Source organism: Parasteatoda tepidariorum, chromosome 6, assembly GCF_043381705.1.
Source record: "Parasteatoda tepidariorum isolate YZ-2023 chromosome 6, CAS_Ptep_4.0, whole genome shotgun sequence".
Classification (NCBI taxonomy): domain Eukaryota; kingdom Metazoa; phylum Arthropoda; class Arachnida; order Araneae; family Theridiidae; genus Parasteatoda; species Parasteatoda tepidariorum.
This window is the reverse complement of record NC_092209.1, coordinates 1,959,363-1,984,146: the sequence shown is the minus strand read 5'-3', so window position 1 is coordinate 1,984,146 and position 24,784 is coordinate 1,959,363. Positions and strand designations below refer to the sequence as shown.

The 24,784-nt window shown below is 31.8% G+C and overlaps 1 protein-coding gene across 4 annotated transcripts; it reads right to left on the bottom strand.

Moving 5' to 3' along the window:
- Positions 1-706: 706 nt before the first annotated feature.
- Positions 707-23,984, bottom strand: LOC107443479 (aquaporin-9). 4 transcript variants are annotated; one of them, XM_043050483.2, is made up of 10 exons: positions 23,874-23,984; positions 21,900-21,986; positions 19,946-20,055; positions 15,387-15,513; positions 13,010-13,147; positions 11,738-11,859; positions 9,083-9,300; positions 6,163-6,296; positions 3,617-3,703; positions 707-921 (listed from the first exon to the last, which is right to left on the bottom strand). In XM_043050483.2, exons 2-9 carry the CDS (start codon positions 21,967-21,969, stop codon positions 3,630-3,632), a joined length of 993 nt encoding a protein of 330 aa, XP_042906417.1. In that variant the 5' UTR covers positions 21,970-21,986; positions 23,874-23,984; the 3' UTR covers positions 707-921; positions 3,617-3,629. The 4 variants fall into 4 exon arrangements, with proteins under 4 accessions (XP_042906417.1, XP_042906416.1, XP_071038005.1 ...); XM_043050482.2 differs by having other exon boundaries at positions 707-924; positions 23,874-23,983; XM_071181904.1 differs by lacking the exon at positions 23,874-23,984 and adding an exon at positions 23,558-23,799 and having other exon boundaries at positions 707-924.
- Between the last annotated feature and the right edge of the window lie 800 nt (positions 23,985-24,784).

Genomic DNA, 24,784 nt, shown 5'->3' with positions numbered 1-24,784 from the left:
CTAACGTTAAGGATAGTTCATAGGGGGCGTTTAAAGCATCCAAAGTGAATCATTTGCTCGGGTAGAAGAACTTAAGAAAACGAAAACTGTATCAAAATTATGAAACATTTTGAAACTCAAGCTTTTCAGAATAATTAGAGCTGTCGAACACAGAATATTTGTGAAGGATTGTCTTCAATTTTATAATTAACAAAGACGAAGTTTCAATGAAAACTAGCCTTTTCATATTTCCTTATTTGTATAATAACTAATTCTTAATAGTGTACTATGATTGTAAAGCTTGGTATAATTTATTAGAATTGCTGTGCTAACTACCTCCAAGCGGTGTCATCTGAAATCAAAAATAATTCTTACCTTGAAACAAAGATAATGTTCGAAAAGAGGCTAAATGTTGTCAGCCATAACTGGAACTGGCAACCATAAACTGGATAACAGATTTGCCAGTTATCAAAGTAAACAAAATTAGAGATTACGATCATTAAATCTGTCACATTTATAACTCTCTATTTTGCTACTTACTAGAGTAAACTATTGATACAATTGGTAGCTATAGTTTATATTGTGGTATTGCAAAATTATTTGATCCAGGCGTGTTTGATAGTTTCCTATACTTAAAATGTAGAGAACTCAATTTAGATAAATTCTTAATTGCTTTTAAATATGCGTCTATTTGAAAGTGTTCTGGAGTTAAAGGAGCTAACGACACTTTGAATCAAAATGTAAAACATTTATTAAAGAACATATCTATGATATTTGTTATCTAAAAATATAAAACTTAAACATTAAAATGTAAACAGTTAAAAAATCGAAATAAACGCAAAGTTGAAGAATTTGTTTGAAAACTTGAATTTAGAGAAGTTCTTTCAATATATTCTTCCTTATCAGCAGTCATTCATGAACTTGCTCCTGTGGTGCTGCAGTCTGCTAAAATAAAATTCAATAACTTAATTTGAAATAACTGATAGCATTAAATTTCATAGATTTAATGTGAACAATCGCTATAATTTTCGTCAGACGCATATAGACGTACTGGTCTGAACTCTAGCTCTGTCGACGCGTTTTCCCCCCAATAAGCCTATCTCATGGTTCCTTACTTCAGGAATGTAGTCAGTAGTTAACAAAAAAAAAAAAGGAAGTTTCGTCGGAAGAATTCCCAAGATTTGACAAAAAGCTCTGCCATGCTATTATGATTCTTGTAAACTCCGCAACTCTATTCTCGCTTCTTTGAAAGAAATTGGAATAATTTGAGAAACGCAAGTGATGCATTTCCGACGTATTTTTCAAAGTCTAATCGAGAGAGACTATATACAAGTCAATAGAACACGCAGAGTTTTAAAAGTTGTGAGCTTTGTGTACAAAAGTACCATTTTTGACGTGACTTATGTACACTTTTCCTATCTACGAGCTATCTAATCATGTAAGGTACATTGAGATGAAATTTTATGTTTAATCAAATGAGAGAATTAGAGCTCATGGGATTAATAGTTTTGAAGTTTAGGGATTTCATGATGAATGCATTTCTGAATTAGCACATTTTATACAAAAATATAAACTTCATCTCTGAAATATTAGCCCTTAGCTAATCGTCTCATTCAATAACGCGAGAAAAATTTATATTAAAGAATACCTCACATCTGTACAGCAATGTAATATGGGTAAATAAGTGCAAGAACGATATTTTAAACTAGCACGAAATTTTACTTTAGTACATAAAACTTCTAAGACATTAGCCCGATTGTCAGATAAATAGAATATAACAAATTCAGACTATGTGCCTTGGATGTTCAGAAAGTTCCTGAATAGCAATGTAGAGAGTATACATGCGTGTCAAAAGTACTCTTTATACATAGAAAGACATGCATGTTTAGAATTGCTTCTATTGACTTATGCATAGTAAGATTTAGAGTAAGACAATAGATAGGAAACCATCTCATATGTTTAGATGGCAATATGAAACTAATCAATAAGGACAGAAGTTTGATCTTCGTACATAAAAAGCTTATAACTTCTAAACAATTAGTCAGATGTCTTTGGATTAGTCTTATTTAAGCCAGCTTGAACAATATTTAAAAATAATCACAAAAATGTCTGCCTTGTCTAGAAGATATTAAATTCACCCCCTTCAAATCACCCCCTTCTTTCACCCGAAGAGTTTATTAAGAATCATATGTAACATAACGAAATTTTCTTTGAAAAATCTTGCTTCTTAATTATTCTGAAGAAGCATTTTCCTGGATTCTTGGTATAAATCACTATTCCAGAAATAAAGATTATCAAGCCGGTTTTGGGTCTCTTGTAAATTCGGTATAAAGTAAGAATTTTAAGCACTAATATATATTTAAATTCCAACACTAATATGTATATTTAAAAATTACTGCTAACACATTTCGTGGCTGTAAGCTGATTTTAAAAATATTTTATAATTTCAACTTAAGTTCAGTTGAAAAATCCGGAATAAATTTGATTTAAATCTATTCTTTTGAATTTCATTGGCAGTGTCCAAAAAACCATGTCTAAATATCAAGACGAGAAGGGTACATATTCTAAAAACTTTGTAAGAGTTGTTTGTTACAGGATTTGAATACAGAACAAAACTCTATACTTGCGGAAAACGAATGCCACAACAAGCAGAGCTGTTCATGAAGTGCGGTGAAACTGAAACCGAGAGCTGGTTTGATAAGGTTAAGAGCTCCAGTTTAAAGCCAGATATTTTCCCACAATCTGAATAATTTTAAGCTAGATGGACATTAGGACCGTTTTAAACTGAGAAATCAGCGCTATCAATATAAAGTCCGCGCAGTTTTGCATGATTATACACTTTATACTTGATTAAAAATTAGCGTAAACAAGTTTGACTGCAAAGTTCTCGAATTTACTTGTTGTTTTCATTTATCTGACTCATTTTCAGAGATTTATTCTATTGTTCAACTTTCAATAGATTCTGATCAAATCTAACTGTAGCTTTTAGCGAAATATTGATCAGCCATTAAAAATGAAAGTATTCGTTTAAAGAGATTCAGAGATTCTTTCATTTTTGCTAATTAAAATATTACAAACCTCAGACTATCGTTAAGTAAACTAACCTTTTTTACAGACCCCTCCCCCCCAAAAAAAAGTCAACATTAACTCAAATTAAATTTTGGAGATCATGGAAAATTAAGAAATTTGTCACCATAAAGAAATAATTTACATTAAATCAAACATTCTTAGAATTCTTTTAAGTACAGAACTACGATTATTTAAAAAACCCCATTATCTTCATCTCAGTGCGTATGAGATCTACGATACAATTTGAAGAAATTTGTAACAAACTAATTCTAAACTGTATTTGCAAAGACTTTTTTTTCCTCCAAAATTTAGATTTTGAATCTAGCTTTACTTCGCAAATAAAATAAGCGTCTCAAAATTAAGAGATTTCCCTAGTTTTGAAGAATCTTGCTTTCCCCTCCACAAGAAAGTATATTCCAACTTTCCAAATCTTCCGTAGGAAAAATGAAAGATTAGCCGAAAGCATGAAAAAAAGTGGGAAGCGTGAAAATCTCGTAACTTTGAGACTTATTAGATTAGGAGTACAATTTTAACTATCAATAAGCAAAAATTGTAAGTGTCGAATTACCTTTCAGCAAATTTCATCGTTCGATGTGGATCAATGGTTCTTTAGGATCTTCATCAAGATTCTCGCTCTCTTCAGAGGTTTCTCTCACTTTAGATAAAAATAAAGTTTTATTTTACTACTGTGTTGTGACTTTTTTACGCAGAAAATAATAAAACTGTCATAAAAGAGCCCTTTAGTTTTTAATTTACTTTATAATAAATGTACTCATTTTTTTAATCTTTGGGTAATTTTCAGCTTTAGAAAAGGGCTGACATTAATTGAATAAAGCACTGTAAACTCGTTACAAATAGTCAACTATCATCTGATCTCTAGATTGATAAATTGAAAATTCCGAACAGAAGAAAAAATAGCATGCCAAAAATTGTTTTAAACATTTCAGCCTGGTGATATGGTCACGAGAAATAAAGGCAAAATTTCGCCCAGTCATTTTGACAACAGCGAGAAGGATTACAACCGGGGGGGAGGGGGACAAAATCTGGCTTTTTTTTTGTATGCAACTTTTTGGTTTAGGATGGAAAATTTCTGATGGCGTATTTAAAAACTAGAGATTTATACCCACATTTTGTATATGGTGTAATAATTCTACAAGCTCTAAACAATTTTTTAACTCAGTACTAAACGAATAGCTTTAGAATAAATAGTTGTTTGAACGGTTATAAAAATTCTCTTACCAGGTCATGCCACGGATGAAAAAAAGTTTAAGTCCTAAAGGAATTCCTCTTATAGCGAGTAATAAGCTTCCTCAATACTTCCAAAAAATCATAATTTTAGGATTTTTCATCATTTGATCAAATTTGCAGAGGGTGTGTTTGTTTTTCAGGGGTGCCTTTTATGGCCAAGAATTAAGCCACCCATACGTCACATGCCGTTTAAAGAGCGGACTTATTCATACATCCTTCCCTAGATCGCAATTTTGACCTGAACCAGAGAACGATCACCATTCAATTCGGTACTCCCAGTAGTATGATTTGTTATGGGAACATTGTGAACTTTGTGAGTCGACAGATTTAATGTGTGTGACATTAAGTCACAGCCTAATTTCTAAATATCCCGTTTTATTAATCAAAATACTAATTTTTCGGCTTAATTTATATTTTTAGATACAGTTTTTATTGTCTTCATCTTTTTCTTCTCGCCCCTTAACGCGTTAGCGCAATGAGGANTGTATAGATAAAAATAATAGCGTGCCTCAGGGTGAATGTATTTTCCATCTGATAATTATAGTAACGACCCTTATTTAAAGGAACAGTACTATTCACAGCATATATTTTGAAGCGTGGCTATGAAAATTCTCTTACCAGGTCATGCCACGGATGAAAAAAAGTTTAAGTCCTAAAGGAATTCCTCTTATGGCGAGTAATAAGCTTCCTTAATACCTCCGAAAAATCATAATTATAGGATTTTTCATCATTTGATCAAATTTGCAGAGGGTGTGTTTGTTTTTCAGGGGTGCCTTTTTATGGCCAAGAATAAGGCTTCAGCCACCCACACGTCAAATGCCGTTTAAAGAGCGGACTTATTCATACATCCATCCCTAGATCGCAATTTTGACCTGAACCAGAGAACGAGCACCATTCAATTCGGCACCCCAAGTAGTACGATTTGTTATGGGAACATTGTGAGTAGACCGAATTAATGTACACCAGTCATTTACTGCACGGGGAGACTTGTCTGCGGGGATCGAACTCGTGACCTCTTGGTCATGGGCCCAATGCCCTAGCAACCAGGCTATCCCGGTCTTCGAAGAAATGTAAAGTAGATGCTTTAATACTTTTGCAATAATTTTCATAAATTCTAAAATTAATACTTTTACTTCTAAGTGATCAGCAAACTATTAAGTGCATTTGAACAATAGTTTAAATTGACTACTGAAATATGTTTAGAGACTTTCAACTACATGTGCATGATAACACTGATCAAGGCCTGAATTTCTACAAGCTGAAAATTGTTTACTACATAAGTGTCAAGTGATGGAAATTATTAAATGTAGGTACGATTTTAGTTGAATCTCATGCGAAGCTTTTGTAGAAAATGAGCACGATTAAAATTACGGTTAAGATTGTGCATTGCGAACTTTGAAGTGAAATATTTTGAAACGTATTTTCTAATCCAGCCACTTAAACACGCATAATAGTGTAACTCCTAAAGTAGATTACATGAGCCGGAAAGCATATCTATAAATGTTAAATTGCTTACAAGAAATTTTTAAATCTAACTATATATAAATCTGTTGTACGTTATATATGTTGTACGTAAAAATCGTATTTAATATATCCTTCCGATTGGCAAGCCAAAATATTAAATAACCATTGTGAACTTACCCAAATTTGTTAGAATATATAAGGTTATAAAAAATATAAATGCGCACAAGCAAACAGAATTCTTTTAGTACACATCCTAAGAGAATCATTCAAACTTTTGTAAAGAAAAACTTTACTGCCGAGAAACAATTGCGAAGCAATAATCGGGGCTGGTGAGCGGTAGTGAACAGGGGGCTTTGTCCCTTAGTAAGTACAATAAAAATCAGTAAATCTATAAATGCTTACTTCTAAAAGCTCCAGTGGAAGATTTATTTTCTGGCAAATGGATTTCTATAGCAAGTTTATACAACCAGACACCGATAACAGCCCCAATGTGAGGAGCTATGATTGGTATTATAAAATAACCATAATTTCGATGGCTGTAAAAAAATAGAAACTTTTATTTTACTGGTGATAAAAATTCCAAAACTTTATTAACAAAATATTTAAACTCATCGTTTCCCAATTTAACCAGTATGGGTATCGATAAATAAAATTGTAGAAATATGTAGTGACGCAAGCTTTTTTCCGAAAATATTTTTAAACTAAATGTTCCATGATCAATATTTCTATGTTAACTGAAAACTGTTTCCATATTTTCTAAATTAATCTAACCAGTTCTCACAAACCAGATTTAGTTTAGTTTGTTATTGAGAATAATGTTTGCAAAGAGCGTAAAAAGTTTAAAATTTGGCTAATGACAAACTGAAGCAAAATTTAAACATTTTTTTTATCAAAGTTAAAAATAAGATATCAGATTGAGTTATAATGCATTCAAAATATACTTAAAATTACAAAGAGACTGGGTATTAGAATGGGGAAAGATTTGTATCTGGCTTTATAAACAAGGAAGCAGTGATCTGATGCAGGCTCAAACAATATTAACAGTTTTCAATGTTAATGATTTAAAAGACTACAGACATGAGCAGTCTGACACATTAAGGAAATATAACTACTTTTTCAAAAGTTTAAAGCAGTTTTATAGATTGTAGTTAGATTTGTAAAAATACCTTTTCAGAAACTGAATAGAAAATTAGCTTTACGCAGCGATCTCAATCTTCATAATTTCAGTTCTCTAAAGGATTAAACAGAGGAGCGGATATACTGAATCTTGTAACAAAAGTATCAAATATTAGGGAGATTTCGCGAATTTACGTTACCTTCCGTACGCAAGACACCAAGCGCATGCGCCCGTAAAATATATCAAACTTATGTAAGTGAAAATAAGAGATTTCGCAAAAATCCGTAAGTTAAAAAAAGCTTCGGTAGTAGAATCTCATTTCAACTTTGACCACAAAATCAAACATTTACAACGGACGATCTTTGAGGCTGTGGCATACAAATCGAGATGCTTTTGCTCTACATATAACTGAGGATCTGTGAGCAGGAAAATTTGGTAGTTTATAGATTGATGAATTCGGTGATGAAGAACGCAGTTTATTAATATATAAAAAATATTATTGAACTTCTATTTAACTTCTTTTAACTAAATTGTATACTTAAATATAATTCAAAAAAATCGAAACTTTATATAGTTTTTCTTTTATGGAAGAAGTGCTACTAGACAAACATAGTTCATTAAAGACAATAAAACTATTGAATGAACCGATTGTTGTAAGATTCATTTCTAAATTTCTTCGATACAATTCTTCAAATTCGTATTACATGTTTATAAATTTAGTTAGATTGGCTTAAACAGAAACATTTAACAGATATAAGCAGCTTACTGGTAGCTTTGACTTTGTAGCGCAAATAACGCCAACATAAGTAGCATCTAAAATAAAAGAGAGCATTCGCAGTTACTTCAATCTTACGTACGGGAACGTATGGAAGCTAACGTATTAGTGCAATACATGCCCATTAAATTATAAGCTATAACGGTATAAATTGAAAAAACTAGGTTCCGTAAAAAAGCCCTGGGATATTCAAACAAGTATTTACTTAGGGGAACTACACCCTTCCTTGAACAGAGTTAACTTTTGAAAACTAAGTTTGAAACCTTTCTGACGATCTATAGTGGGCTTCTCAACAAAAACATGAATATCAAATGGGCACATTCGTGCTTTTGGTGCAGTGCAGAGTATATATTGGTAAAATATGTTTACATTTAGCTCATTCCTTAGATCCTTGCCAGATTTTTAGCTTACTCCATTGCTTACCATTAAACACTTACAGTATAACCAATAGAATTTTTATTCTTGACGAGATTTTCACGCATTTGTTTTATTTTTCTGCGACTGACAGATAGATTTGATCGTACTCAAGAATCTAGTGATAAACATCAAAAATACAAAGAAAGTTTCGAACAGAAGTCTGTATAGATAAAAATAATAGCGTGCCTCAGGGTGAATGTATTTTCCATCTGATAATTATAGTAACGACCCTTATTTAAAGGAACAGTACTATTCACAGCATATATTTTGAAGCGTGACAAGAGTCAAATTATCTGTACAGTCGTGAACACAATCTTAATATCTCTTGGTAGGACCAGATTTTCAAGTACAACCATTTCAAATGTAAAATGAATGGATCAGAGGGGGGGGAGCTAAATTATAAACACTATTCTAAACTACAAAATGAGACAAATTTGCCTTTTTCTAAAAGTTTAGATCAACCCTCAAACAATGGGTTGTCACAATCTTAAAAATAAAAAACGATTCAGGCAGAATAGTTGAAAGTTTGTACCACCCATAAATATTGGATACATTTTGGAATTGCAAAATATAAATCTTATAAATCTAAAAATTTGTCCTTTACTAAACTAAAGCAAAATGTTGTTACATGGAATGAATAGTTTTAAAGGCACAAAATATATCCAATGACATGGTGATATGCGCAAAACATTCAGAACTTTTTTACCAAACCTAATTTAGTTATGCTTCCAGATTGTGGGTATTTCGATGGTAAAAATCTGCCGAAAAAGTTTACGCATGCACATTTCGTTAGTTGAAATATAGTCTGATCAAATCAATCTGCATTTAATCTCTAAAACCATTAAAGTTTCATATCCGCTGATAAGGCAATCATTAGAAAAAAAAGTCTATTTAAGTTGTGAAACGTTTTAATTTCTAGAAACACATGCAGTTTAAGAAAATTTAGAGATTGAATTTATTCGGTGAAACAAGAGAAAAAGAAGGTTTGAGTTATGGAGAGAAGATGAACATACCTGAAGACCTCCAATCCATATCCAGCCATCAGAGTGAAGAGTCTTGGAGACAAATCTCTGGCAGGGTTGAGAGGAGCCATGCAGTTGTATGGTAACGCATATACAATAGCTCCCAACGCAAGACCGATAAGTAACGGATAAAGACCCTTGTGTGTGGATAGATTTTTTGGATCGATTATTGCCACAACGGCCATCAGTAGTATGGCTGTAGCTATTACCTGAAACAGGAAGAACATAACGTTCTGAGCAGAGTAGCATCCGATTTGAAGCCAGACTTTGCATAACAGTTTAAGATGAAACAAATTTTATGAAAACGAATAGAATACCCGAGGAAGGCCTTTTAAAAGAAATGAATAAAACTAGCGAATAAAGTTCTTGAAAGTCAATCGAAATCACTTTCCAGTCCACCTGCATGGAATCTATAGTAAAATCTCAAATGTATTTGTAGAATGATTTGAGTAAATAGTTTCTTCTCTATCATTAATTGCTTAAGAAAAAGAATTACAGACGAACCTGTTTTGGTGCGGTCTTTTGTGCGATTTTTTACTCTGAATATGAAAATTTTAATCAAATTGGAGCATAATTGACGAAGTTATCAAAGATCTCTTGTAGGTTTTATCGACCATTTAGTTTTTCGATGAGTATTTCATTACTTTACATAATTGCGTCAGTAGGTTTTAGTTGATGAGATAGTTTGAGACTAGAAATTTGCTTATTTTAACGAATAAGTGGAAATTTACTTTTTTCATTAGTTTCTGATCTATGCAAGTAATAAGTTTGCTTAATAAAGCGATTTCATAAAAGAATGTTACGTGTGTCTTAATTGTTAAGACATCCTTTAAGATACTTTCACAATCCAGGACTATTCAGATTCATTTCAATTGAATTTAAATCTGTTCTCTATTTAAATAAAAATTTTAGATTTTATTTTGTCATAATACCTGGAAATGGATAAGAGCAAAAAAAAAAAGAAAAAAAAAAGCGAAGAGGGAGGTAATTTCCTTAGACACTAAGACTATGATTTCAAAACAAATAGCAGAACGAGGATCCACAACTCTGACTCTACGAGACACATTTTTTTTTACGCTGTCCTCATCTATATCTTGAAAATTTTTTAAAATTTTGTTGCGAAACTATTTTATAGCTATTCGTGAAATTTTGTGAGACGTTATGCGTTTTTTATGGCCTATTTACCGCACAAAAGTGTTTTAGTAATTTTATTAAGTCGATGGCATCTTTTTCGAATAAAGCATGAGAGCCGTCACAGTATAATTTAACGTTACATTTTATTGTGCAAAAACTAAAAACTTGACACTACGGTGTGTAGAAAAATTTGGATTGCGAAAGAATAAAATAATTAATTTTCTATAATTTAGAGAATTACTGTTTACTTTGAGGTAAAAAATATGCGGGTCACTCAACAGGGTGCAGAAATGCAATTTTAGAATTTTGTTAATAAACCTTTGCTCGAAATTGCAATTAGTTCNACGTATACTATCAAACTCACAAATGGACAAATCAGAGGTTAGCGCTGATTTCCAGCTGACGGCGTCCTGTTCTAAGAAACCAGGCCTTTACATTTTATTGTGCAAAAACTAAAAACTTCGAAACTTGACACTACGAAGATGTGTAGAAAAATTTGTATTGCGAAAGAATAAAATATTTAATTTTCTATAATTTAGAGAATTACTGTTTACTTTGAGGTAAAAAATATGCGGGTCACTCAACAGGGTGCAGAAATGCAATTTTAGAATTTTGTTAAAAAACCTTTGCTCGAAATTGCAATTAGTTCGAATCTTACAGCAAATTTAAGTGGTTTTTACGAATGTTTCTCTTTTATTTTAAAAATAATTTAGATTTCTCCAGAGATCTTTGTAAGCTCGCGCTTCACATCAAAAATTATCAATAGTCATTAAGAAAGAAAGTAAAAGATTTTGCTAGTTATAAGATACGCCATTTGTATCTAGTTTATATAAGAAGGCTTAGAGAGGATAATTTAAAAAAAAAATTAGCTGTTATGTGATTAAGTTATCTTTATATATAGTTAGCTAGTAAAATTAGTAGCTCATTAGTTAACCGTGTGGCACATTCTGTATTCCTTAATTGAACGTTCACTTGCTTCGAAAAATTTTGCTATGATTAATGTACTAACAAAATTTCATTGCAAAAAATTAAATTCGGAAAATATAAGACCTAAGGAGAAAAAAAAATTGCTATGCATTCAGTCTAGCTTCATAGACTATTGCGTTAGTGCTTACTTAGATTTACTTTTTATTTTGAATTTTAAAGTTCGGTGGGAAATTAAAACAAAATTTCTGAAAACCATTCTCATTGTTTGTTAGATCCTTTCTCTTTCATTTCAACTAAAACTAATTCAGCGAGTTTTTCATTTTCAGCATGTGTAGACATAAAAAATAAATTTAGAACTAGACTTTATTTCTCTTCATTTTCTGATGCAAACTTATTTTAATACGCTGATAAAATTATGAAAGTTTTGTTGCTTCACATGAAATATTTAAGATAAGTATTTCATATGGTAAGTATATTTACAATTGCTGTTGAAATTTCTAATTCCGGTGCTGCACTATAAAGATAATCACTTAAGAGTACTTTGAATGGATGGTATAAAGAATATATTCTATTCAATTGACTCACCTGATCTACGAAGGCGGCCCACAGGGAGACATGCGGGGGAGGGTAGGTAGCAAATATTTGTGCTGTTGCATTGAGATGAGGTGGAACTAGTCTCTCGCCTCCGTCAAAGTCGCCGATAGAATCTAAGGAAAAAACTTATTTCTAGAAACTTAAATTCAGGAGAGAAATTCAAATTCTATTCTTTAGCATTAAAGTAACAAACATTTAAAGAAAAGGAACTGCCAAATTACAAACACAACTGTATTAAAAACTACTATTTCATTGGAAATCAGAGCTATCATACAAAATTTAAATGATAAATCTCTAATTTAAAACTGATAAAATTAAATATAGCCTATGTTTTGAGGACCTAAAAAGTCCTTAAAAATTGCCACAAAATAAAAATTCTTAAAATTTAACATTTTAATCTAAAACTCTTTCCCGAAACGTATATTTTAGTAATATTAATGCATGTATATTAACAGAGATAGCTGTCATAAATCATGTTTCAGAGCGAAGTAAATATTTGTGTATCTTACGAGTCGAAACTTTTTGACCCACAAATTAAATTATAAAAATTGTAATCATTCTACAAATGGCTTTTTTCAAATTAGTTTTGCAATTGTGCGAAAAATTTAATTCTTTTAATTTTATTGGTGTAACGGAATACCCAGATTTTTTTTTATTAAGGTCTAAATTTTCTTTTACAGGTACCTATTTTAAGGGACAAAAAATGTGAATCAGTCAGCGAGGGTTATTCAGTGTACGTGTGTAGTTAAATATCGTCTGCGCTAGTTTTAAGTTAAATTTATTTTCTCGTACCATTAAGATTAAACGTTATTACGTGAAAATCCGATAGCCGAGCCACAGGTTATTTAAACTTTCTATATTTTATTTTGAGCATTGTACATTACCACGTGAAAATTTTCAAAATCAGAATTAAAAAAAAAAAAAAAAAAAAAAAAAAAAAAAAAAGAGTTAAAGAAACTCATTTTTATTCAAAAAATATATTTCGCAAAAACCAATCACCTGATTGGAATTTTCCAAATTTTGATAGTAATTTGCAATAGAATACCACAACAGTTGGTCAAAAAGAGGGTTATTAGTAAAATCCTCAACACATTTTATAACCAGGTTTATACAGATATTAAACTCTAGGAGTTCGTCGATACTCGTTGAACTGGAGTATCGACAAACTAATGTTTTGCAGTTTTCAGGTTTTGTAACTGGATTTCTCAAACTGTCCAACGTTAAATGAAACAAAGAGACAAACATTTATGAGAGAAGACTTACCATAGTATACTGCAAACACCAGAACAGCAGCTGTAAGTGCTCCCAGGTATTGAGCCAAGAAGTAAGGCAAAACTCTATTCAACTTTATTTTTCCTACTGTTGCAAAAGCCAAGGTAACAGCTGGATTGGCATGGCAACCTTAAGAAAAACTGATTTTAATATCTTAACACACAATTTTATAGAAAACTTGCCTACAGGTTTATAAAACATTACGAGAAACGAATTAGAGATTAAATGGGTTGTTTTAGTTTTCCTCTGCAAGTCTTCAATTAAATTGTTTCACACACTATAATTATCTACTCTTTAAATATAAGTACGAAGCAATTTAGTTCAAATTCCATCCCTCATCCAGTTTAATTAAGAAAGAAGGGCTTCCCCAGGCAATGAACGATTAGAGAGTTCGCGTATTTAAAAATACGTATACATAGAGTAGCTGATTCAGATCACGTTAGTAAGATCATTAGCTGTAAGAGTCTATCATACTGTGTGACGTGACGGAGACTATGGTCCACAGCGAGTGCCTGGTCAGTCATCGGCGACTGACAGTGTAAAATGCGATATAACTAAAATTTTACATTGTTATTTGTGAAAATTTAATTTTTTACTAAACAAGTTTTTACTTATTACGATCTGCTAGCAGTGCATTGCTAAACCACAATACGAGCGTAAAGCCACACGGAAGGTCTGACGGAGACTTCCTTATCTCAAGGTGTTACCCAGGAGTGATTTAAGTATACAATTAAGTGGTTCACTATTAAGCATTGTTTCAAAATCTGTCCAAACAAAACTACATACACGTACCAGAAAACTGGAGGTGACGCATAAGTTCGCCCTGTCCGCGCCCTCATTGGCGAGCTTGTAATGCGCCAAGCGTAGCTTTCCAGCGTTCGTTTCTCATTCAATAAAAAATTACCAAACATAACAGTCCACTTGACTATTAGCTCCGACACGCCCTGTGGTGGTACCTATGAAGTAAACTCTTCAAAATTTGGCAATTTAAAGTTTACAAATTATGAACCAGAAATTTATAAATTCATAAAATCGCAAATTATCGTTCGTGAACTTTCATTCAACAGAATGATTCAGTTCTCATGAAAAGACTCAAATTTCTTCGGCTTTTATCAGCATGAATTTAAAGGTATCTTTTAAGTTAAAAATTATCCCTAATTTAAAGGTAACCTGTAATATTTATCGTGCTTCCTTTAGAGCCCAATTCTTACGTTTTTGGTAATTTCAAATCTAAGGGCTTCAACTTAAAAGCCATGTTAATTATAGAGTTATCCGTATGGTGATTAAGGAGCCGACCTCTTGTCAGAAAGGTCCCATGTTCAAATCCCGTACAACGCATTGATGTTTTCCTTCTCTGTATTATCTGTCGTTACTGTGAGAGCAATGTTGGCCCAACTAATATTAGTGATCTTTAGAGAGGGGCCAACAAGTCTGCCCTTCTCATATCCGAACGAGAAAAGTCAATATCAGGGTAGGCGATGGAAAAAATTATCGAGTAATCTTATCATTTAACAAATAAATATTTATCAGAATGTTCCATAATATCTAAACCTTCGACAGTTTTCCAATTAAGGACATTCAGAATAAGAAAAGTCATTCAAAAATCCATTATTTGGTTTTTAAAATATTAAAAAATTTACAGTTCACTAAGTAATATGCGCTTAAATCAGTTTTCCTAATAGAGTTAGTTATAAGTTAATGAATTTGTATTGGTCCATTCATCAATATGTAGTTTTCGTTGGCAAAATTTCTCTTGATGGAATGTTTCAATAGTCTCACAACTTCAAAAAGTTCCTTGCTCCGCAGTTTTAGCGTAATAAAATTTTTAGATACTCTTCGATGTGTTTTGTTTAATTTCAAATGCATTTGATTAACTCTACCTCAATTTTTGTATAAATTAAGCGTTGACATGTACATTACCATTAAACATGTCCATCATCACCTTAAAATGCAAAAATATATGTTTCAGTATAAACTTTGTAACTAACAAGACCAACTAGACAATTATGCAATTAAAATTATGAGTAAATTATAAGGCATTGGAAATTAAATTTCAGTTACTAAATTCTCTAGTGAAAACATAACTAGCTCAAAATTAAATATTTAATTTATTACAAAATCGTATGTGTGAGTAGCACTGATCATTTAGCAAAATAACGTTAATAGAATTGGTAGCAATCTACGAGACCCCTTTCGCAATTGTGATCTTTCGATTGAATATTTAATTTTAGAAGTATTAATATGTTTAACACGAAGAATTTTTTTTGGAGCAAATGAGAAGCAAGCGCGCCCTCGTAGTTTATAGTGTTTTGAAGATAAGCTAATAAACGTGGAGGTGATATTGTTTTCTTTATTTCTGCATACATACCAGAAGCTCTCCCAGTGACTGCAACAGCCACCATCAGTGCCAAACCCCATCCGAGGGGTGCTGCAGCCAGACCAACATTGTCGGCGCGGGCAAACATCAAAGTTGCTATGACGCAATCCCCCAAGAACTGAAACACAAAATGAATTATCAACAGGAAATAGCTTAGCTAAGTTCTCGATAGAAAATTAATAGTCTAGATCTTCTAGATGAGCGAATTTTTCAAACGAGCAAAGTAGCTTGATCGATTTATATTTGAACCAATTGAATCAAGCCTACAAGGTGCAGTTGCAAATATAAAGAAATGACTTTTCGGTCAACAAGTATCTACAATAGGCCTGAGTGTTTGCAACGCTCAACGATTTTATAGGAACTTCCAATAAAACTAAAATGCAACACTGAGCCTGAAATATTCTACAAAAATCCGCTAAAAAGAAGATTTCGGAACTATTTCCTCAGTTTGATTCTGTCAGCTGAATCAATTACCTGCAACATAAAAATGACTAATGCTAAAATGCTACTATGAAAAATTTTCGTAGAAAGAATAAGATAATTGAACTCTAATATTTAGTAACATTTCAGATTTGATTGCCGTGTACTTCCGAATGAGGCATTTCAACATTTGACTGCTCAAGTTTTGCTTCAACTGTAGTTTAATCAAAACTCAAACCTTCCAACATAGTCTTCATTCTGGTTTCAAGAAAGAAAACTGCATCCATCTCAATAAATTAAAATTACCAAGTCTTAAAAGTTATGCTGGAAACTAATTCATTTTACCGATATTTATCCACTTTATTTTAGAGATTTTCCAAGTCTGTTAAAATAGACAAATTTCGTAGAGCCATGGACAATAGAGTAGAGATACAAAATGCCTCAGGCAACACGCTGAGGATAGAGGCGGCAAGTCAGGCATATGAGAGGCCCATATTTTCGCATCAGCACATCACGTCTGCTCCTCTTAACGCAAAAATAGAGATGGTTTAATGAATGTAAACCAAAACAAGCTTCCTAAAACTGGAAAAATTTAGAAAGCTTCCGATGTATCCCTCCACTCATGGTACACTTACGAGGCGATGTGTGAACAGGCTTAATATTATAGGAAGTTTTATTGTAAGCCGTGTTTAAATTTACGCGTAATTTTTTACCATCTGTAAGAGTTCTCTGTAATTTACAAAATTTTAACTGGTTATGAGATTAAAACAAATGTAGGAAAATTATAAAAACATAAAAGTTTGCTTTGAGTGTTATCCCTTTGATTATATTTGTGCAAAATATCACAGATTTCTTTTGAGTCGCATCATAGCGTGCTAGCGGAGTTTTTTGAATACATTTGTTTCGGTAAAATTTAAATTGGAAGAACACGTTATTTTGTAAATATTACAAATATATTGGATGACGTGCTCTTTCAAGCTTAGACATAAAAATGAATCGGAAGTAGAAACCCGGAAGTTTGACGAATTCTTACCCCCTAGCGCCATCCGTGCCTAGCTTTACACTGTCACCCACCCATAGAAATTAGCCATCTGTTCTTGACTGCTTGCCTCCTCAGTATGTAGCCTGAGAGCGCAAAAATGGGTTTGAACTACTTTAAAAGTACTTTTTTTTACCGCATAAGACAAATTTATCTGTAGACTGAACTGTATACACTTATAATGAAGGAATGAGTTAAGGGGAGATTGCTCAGAACGAGATGCATGAAAGATATATGTTACTGTGAATGACAGAAATAGGTGGTTGCTGACTTCCACCGGTGAATGTAGACAATCACATGGTCTTTGGTAAATGTCGGAGAGATACACTAGTTCTAGTTAAGTGCCACTGTCCGGTATGCCCTACAATGTTTTGAAGGTCAAGTGCCACTGCATTTAACCGGTATTCTGAGCATTGATGTTTCTCCTAATCTACCCTGTGTTGATACTAAAATATCGAATAAATATATTATCAATGAATAAATTAATATCAAATTGGATATAACAAATATTTCGGACATTCACCAAAGCGACTATGTAATTGTCGACAATCACCGGTGAAAGCAGCCTGTCTTTTGATTTCGGCCATTCTCTGTAACATCAAATCTATGTTTCAAATACTTTACCATAAAATATAAATTAATAAAAACTAGTTAAATTTTTAATACTCTGCCATGGAATGGACCCACTAATCATTTTAACATTCTGAAGAGAAAACTTTAGAATAGTGGCGGATTAATATATCTTATTAAAACAATATTTTCATCTACACCATTGTACCGAAATTCAAAAATTAAAAATATGTAAATCTGTTAATATTGGGGAAAACTAAACAATTTCGAAAACTTTTGCAATTTGCAAGACTTCCCAGACTTTGATTTTTTTTATTATTTTAGATATTCATACTGAAAAACTCATTTTGAACCATACACTTATATAATTAAGTATATTTGATATGAAGGGATCTTAATCCAATGCAAGACTGCTAATATGTCTAATTCCTGCAATTTAATGAACTTATCTACTATCCTTTATTCATGAATAAGCATTTATAAAATAACGAGAATTTCCTTTTCTGATAAAATTTCATTTGAACATTTATAAATCATAGAGTAAAATTTCAGATTTAGGTAGGTAATTATTGGAACTAATAAATTTCCAAAGCAGCTTGCTGACCTCATTTTAATTCCCTGAGAAAATCTTTTTGCTTATAACTTAAATGTAATTCGGTGTTGAAATTTTTTTTAGAATTAAACGTTTTTTTTTCAAAGACAATTTGAGTCTGATGCTAAGTAAGAGAACCGTAAATTAAATTGTACCATAAACTAGTATTTATTAGAAATATTTTAGTTTTAAGGAACACTTTAAATGGTGTTGAGTAGTTACTTAGCAATTTACTTAGAATTTTGACTCTTTCCAATATACACTGACTGAGCAAAACTCATGGGATAGCAGGGCTCTGATTTGTGGATGGACAGCACGTGTGACCAACGCCACCTGGTGGCCTCCGCGACGGTCTCAGTTGTGTGTTAGACATTGCTTGAAGTGTCTGTGTGAGTGATCAGGTAAAATGCAACGTCGTCGTGACTTGACGGCATTCGAACGCGGCATGGTTGTGGGTGCCCGACTCATCGAACATTCCATTTCGGAAGTGGTTCAGGAATTCGGCTTCCCAAGGTCAACCGTGTCGAGAGTTTACCGAGAATGGGTGAATGAGGGTGTCACAGTCCACAACANCTTGAACTGTTTAGGGCTGGACTGGAATGACATTCATTCCTCTCCCATTCTGGTTTCGGATTTTCTGAATGTCAACGGATTCATTGATCTGGTCTGACCCCGTCAGACCAGATGGGAATTAGCAACAACAACAACTCTTAACATTCTGAAGAGAAAACTTTAGAATAGTGGCGGATTAATATATCGTATTAAAACAATATTTTCCTCTACACCATTGTACCGAAATTCAAAAATTCAAAATATGTAAATCTGTTAATATTGGGGAAAACTAAACAATTTCGAAAACTTTTGCAATTTGCAAGACTTCCCAGACTTTGATTTTTTTTATTATTTTAGATATTCATACTGAAAAACTCATTTTGAACCATACACTTATATAATTAAGTATATTTGATATGAAGGGATCTTAATCCAATGCAAGACTGCTAATATGTCTAATTCCTGCAATTTAATGAACTTATCTACTATCCTTTATTCATGAATAAGCATTTATAAAATTCCTTTTCTGATATTCCTTTTCTGATAAAATTTCATTTGAACATTTATAAATCATAGAGTAAAATTTCAGATTTAAGTAGGTAATTATTGGAACTAATAAATTTCCAAACCAGCTTGCTGACCTCATTTTAATTCCCTGAGAAAATCTTTTTGCTTATAACTTAAATGTTATTCAGTGTTGAAATGTTTTTAGAATTAAACGTTTTTATTTTAAAAAGGTAATTTGAGTCTGATGCTAAGTAAGAGAACCGTAGATTAAATTGCACCATAAACTGGTATATTTGTTAAGTAGTTTTAAGGAGCACTTTAAATGGTGTTGAGTAGTTACTTAGCAATTTATTTAGAATTTTGACTCTTTCCAATATATATATTGTACGGTATTCAAATTAATGCTCGAGGGGTGTGTAAGGAAGTAATTAAGCAGGTATAGGAGCATCGATACGATTTTTCTATCTCCAAACAGAGATGGAAATTTTTTAATACTTCTGCTTAGAGAGCTGAAATGTCCCAAACTCACACTTATGGTAGTTTGAGTGATTTAATGGCTGCCGGACAGACATTGAACTATTATGCAAGAAAATTTAAGACAATGAATTTTGATGATATCACGGATATTCCTTGAAGATAGTTAAAATAGAAATCAAAGTATTTTCGCACGAACAAGGAGCTGGACTTAAAAAAGATTTGGTTAATAAATTGTTTAAAACTAATTAAGGTGTTGGGTTTAAGAATTAAAATATAGCTAGCAATCAGCCTGCACAGCATTAAGTTTATATGTTGCACAAAATAATTTTTAGAAAGGGACCCAACTGGTATCTAAAGGCAGCTAATAAAGCAGAAACTCAAGTTAATACTCACCACTAGTAAGAATGTTGCAAAGAATTCAGATATACTTTCCTTCAACATATCATTTTTCAGCGCTAGTTTTCTCAATTCGCCATTTAAAATCTCTTCTTCTGTGGGAGGCACTACAAGTGAACAAACATTTAGTACGAATTTAAATGTTTCTAGACTGAACTTTTTATCAACTATGATATCTTACTAAAACATTCAAAATCAATATTCAAACTGAATTAATTTCTTAAACTTATTTCAGTCTGACTACAAGACTAGCTTACAGATAAACCAATTTACAAATTCCATGTTCAGAATTTGTCAGTTATGAAAATAGTTATGCACGAGAAGAGTTCTTTCGATAACAGAATTTACTCTAAACAATAATTTCATATTACAATATTTCGAAGCATGTGAGTTCAAAGTTTAGAGAAATTGACAAATAACGAGTTTTATGGATTAAGTATAAAAAAGAATAGTCTTGGGGAATATTCAAGGTTATTTAATACACTCAAGATTTCAAAATTTTTATACAACATGAAAACAATGGTTTAACAAATTTTTCCATAGTCTGCATTTTGATTGGCCAGAAAAATCAGATGGTCGGATCTAGTTTTCCCACATTAATTTTCATAATGGTTTGGTTGTCATCATAAGCTTAGAATTGATACAAATCATAAAAGATATTGTTTTCCGATAAATAGTTTTGCATCCCTCATTTAAAGGTATTTACTTGTACTGTTATTAAGTTTGATTGTTTTCTACATTAAGAGTTTAGGAGGCTTGTTATATTATTATTATAATGTAATTTTACGCTACATTTTAAGATAGTTACTTAAATCTGTCTCATCTTATTAACCACCTTACATATATTTCTGGTGCAAATTTATTAATATACTATTATGAAATATGGTTAAAGAGAATATTTGACTGATTTAGAACTAAACTTTCAGCTTCATGCTCAAAGTGATGAATGCAAACATTGTTTAAAACATTCATCGTACATTTCATAAGCAAAAATATTAAATGACAGTTCATTTGTTATAGCAATACACTTTTAATTTTAAATGTTATTTCAAAAAATTTACTTAGAAAAATGATTTATGTTCACCAATAGATTTTAATAGTATAAGGGAAATAGTTGGACGTGGGAAGCGGCGGGACAAGTGTTTACTATATATATTTTTAGTTAAATAATTTCAAATGTTTTACCAGGAACTATTACGAAGAAACCATCGGAGTAGGTGAGCGTCAGCCCCTTAGTTAAATCATAAAACATTAGATCATAACTTTAAGTTATGATTTTAAAAAAATGTGATTATAACCCGTAGAGTACTTTTAAGGGAATCCGTCAAGTCACGTGCGGTTCACAAAAGCACTTGTTGCATAGCAATTAAAAGCGCACCACTACCAGATTGAAGTACATAAAAATTTCAAAAATGAAGTAAATTCAGTGATAATGTAAGTTTAGTTCTATATAATTCGACACTGTCACTGGTGACAGTGTATATAAATGTAAAGTTAGTGAAGTTGAGACGAAACTTTTAGATTTAAACCGTATTGTACTTAAACCCCAATACTGAATACTACGGTCCAATTTTTACGAAACCACACATGTACTATTTTAGAGATTAAGATATTTGAATTTATCTTACCAAATAAATTCCTTTTTCTGTATTCTTATTAAAAATACTTAGTGTGGAAATTTTAAGTTTGGATAATTTTAAGAAATTCTGTTACCTTAGAATCTGGTTGTAACTTAGGTCATTTAATCTTGCTTTTATGCGTTATATTCAGCTAATCTTTCTTTCAATGTAAGTAGAGACAATTTAAACTTAATAAAGAAAGTGCTAGTATAAAGGGCTATGCTTTACACAGCATATAAATTTTTAAAATAGAAACTTGAGAATATGCGTGACATGTAGAATTTTAACAATTCTTAAAATTCTAAAACCAAAATTTTATAAAATTCCCTTACTTAAAGTTTCCATGTGCCGAATGCGTAGGTTGACTTTATTACTAGTTGTTGGAATTTTATCTTCGGCCATGTCTCCTCACTTCAATTCTGCAGAAATAAACTAATTTTAGGTTGGATAAGGAAAAAATAGCAATTAAATCATTCACGCCATATTTTGTTTCAAAAAGGAATTTAACTTTAGTTCTATTTTACAACTGAAGAAAACAAATCTGGAATAGTTTATATTTTGCTTAATTTAAGAAAAATATTTCTCTAAAATGTTTCTTGAAAAAAGTTAGATTGTCGTATTTTTAAAACTAACATCCTACCTAAAGTTTGATTTCACGTCCAATAACCAGGGAGTCCAGCTTTAAAGAAAAATTTAACCTTTCATTCCACGAAAACATGAAAAACTCGGAGAGGTGTCCTAAGACTAATAAACACAATAAATTTTTTTTTGTAATAAAGCTTGCATTTTCATTATAAGGTCAACTATTGCTCTATAATTCGACAAAATTTATAGTGAATAAAAGGACTTAAAAATCTACGCAAAATTGCAAGGAACATCGAAATCGAAACTTAAATAATGACGTATCAAATTTAAGGACTGGTAGCATAGATGCTATATTCCAAGTAACATCAATACAAATACGTTATTATTAACATAACATAAACATAACATTAACTTAAATTCGATGAGATTAAAAAATAATTACATTTAACCTGTTTATTTGAAATCTTTAGCTAATCAAACTAGAAAATCTGTATTTCTTACAGCAAACACTCAAAATTTTAAGTCTTAGAATAGATTTAATACGTACTAACTTACAGTGAGAAATCTAAAATCGTGTCGTAAAGTTCGGAATAGAATCACTTTCAAGACATATTAGATTGAAGCATAATTTATTAAATGTTTGTGATATCTTAATTATAACTAAACTACGAAGTGAAGAGAATTTCTACTTTGGAACAGTATTTGAAATCGATGCACGAATATCAAAATAAAGAAAGCGTTCAGAAAAAATGTGCACAATTGGGAAAACTAGAAATATACAACATAATCAAGAATTAGACTACTTTAATTTCTATTCTCCGAATACATAAAATATATTTGCAACTAGGTAAGTTAAAATTTATTTAGCCTTATAACTTTAGATGGAAACGAATATATATGCAAAACTAAAAGTTACATAGAGATGTTTAAATTACTGAAGTCTTGTTATTTTCTATGTTGATCACTGGAGTTAAGTTTGTTTCAAAATAAATGTTATGCTTAACCCTCCATAAGATTATAAACAAACTTCAGAAAATTTTCTATACTGTGCATTAGAATTTGAATGCCCTGGTAAAATAGTATTATTAGCTATCCTAAGCCCCTTTTTAGAGTTTACCATTTAGCCAAACTTAAAGACTAACAAATAGGTTTGTAAGTAGACAAGAAAATTTGAAAAATTGTTGCATTGGGTATAATATAATTTTTTCTTAAATGTAAGTATTTGTAAACAACTATTCATTCTGACAATCTTAAAAAACTCGGAAACAATTACATTTATCTTTATTTTAAGTAGAATGCATAAGAAATATATGGATAACATTAACGTTAATAACATAATGTAAGAAACGATAGGGAAAAAAACTAATGACTCATTCATCATTAAAATTAATGACTGTAAGCCGACCTTTAGTCTAAGTTGACCACCAAGTGATCAAGTAACGTCAAGATCAACTAACACATGCTGTACTGCACATTTTAGAATTTCTGTTAAATAATAAAGTATAAGTGACATTAATTTATTATATTTGCGTTGGTACAATGCTTAGAAAACACAGCAAAATTTATATATTTATATAATTTAAGCTGGTTGCATAGAAAAAAATAAAATCGTTAAGCAACTATAGACAGTCATTTAAAATTCAATCTGCATCGTCAATTTTTTAAACTAGATGAATGTTTCAACACTAAGAATAAATTAATAATGTTCTTAATAAACTTACTTTTTTTTTTTGAAGACTGCAAATGGAGTGAGAGCATCAACTGAGTGGTAAGAGGATGTAGAAACACCAATTTTAGCGCATCACCCGTTTTAAGTAGGGAATTACTTACTTGAATTCAATTCATTTCGCTCAACGAAAAGAATCTGTGTCATCATTCTGTGAAATTCAGAGTAATAAAGGGGGGCCTCATTGGCCGAACAGGTCTCACAGATTCGCCGAACGCTCAACCGTGTGGAAGGTTCGAATACCGCAGTTTCCTTAGATATGTCTTTACACTATGTTTTTCTCCTATTTTGTGCTTTCTGTTAATCAATATGACATTGTCCACTTGACATCTGTGCATCAACTTGTAATGTACTTTGCAACGAGCACACAAGTCTGCGTATGTATGCGGAACAATAAATACATTTAATGATGCTTTTTGTAAAAGCTCTGAGATTCTTTATTGACTTTGGGACACAAACCTACGACCTTCTTGGGAGTGATCCGGGGTCTCTAGGTTGATGGGTCGCTTTTAAGGTCCTATCAGAGTTACACAAATGAGACGATAGACAAATGTTTGGAATTAATGATGATTCGAAGAGAAGGGGGTTGATCGCTGCACGATTTAGATTAGAGGGCAGATGTTAATAGCAATGACACATCCCAACCTGGCATGACTGGAATCGCGAGAGACACGCCATTAGAGTGAATTCATGTACGAAAAGTGTAATCCGAAGAAACCTTCAGCACCTACCAATCTATGGTAGGCGAAAACTAAACCCACCTCTGAGCGTTCTCTTGGGGAGTAGGCTTTATCGGATAGAGTTTAACTCACAATAAGGTCCTAAATGTGATAAAAATGGTACGTTAGCTCTACGATGCAGAGTTGGGCGTCGATAACAGTCATCGATTAAAACTTTTAATGGATT

Bases quoted from the DNA above. Each gene is read 5' to 3' on its own strand.
- LOC107443479 (XM_043050483.2), bottom strand. From the start codon at position 21,969: ATGGCCGAAGATAAAATTCCAACAACTAGTAATAAAGTCAACCTACGC. The intron at 9,301-11,737 runs GTGAGTCAATTG...TTCCTGTTTCAG, and splicing joins GGGCCGCCTTCGTAGATCAG to GTAATAGCTACAGCCATACT. The intron at 6,297-9,082 runs GTATGTTCATCT...ATTTTTTTACAG, and splicing joins TATGGATTGGAGGTCTTCAG to CCATCGAAATTATGGTTATT.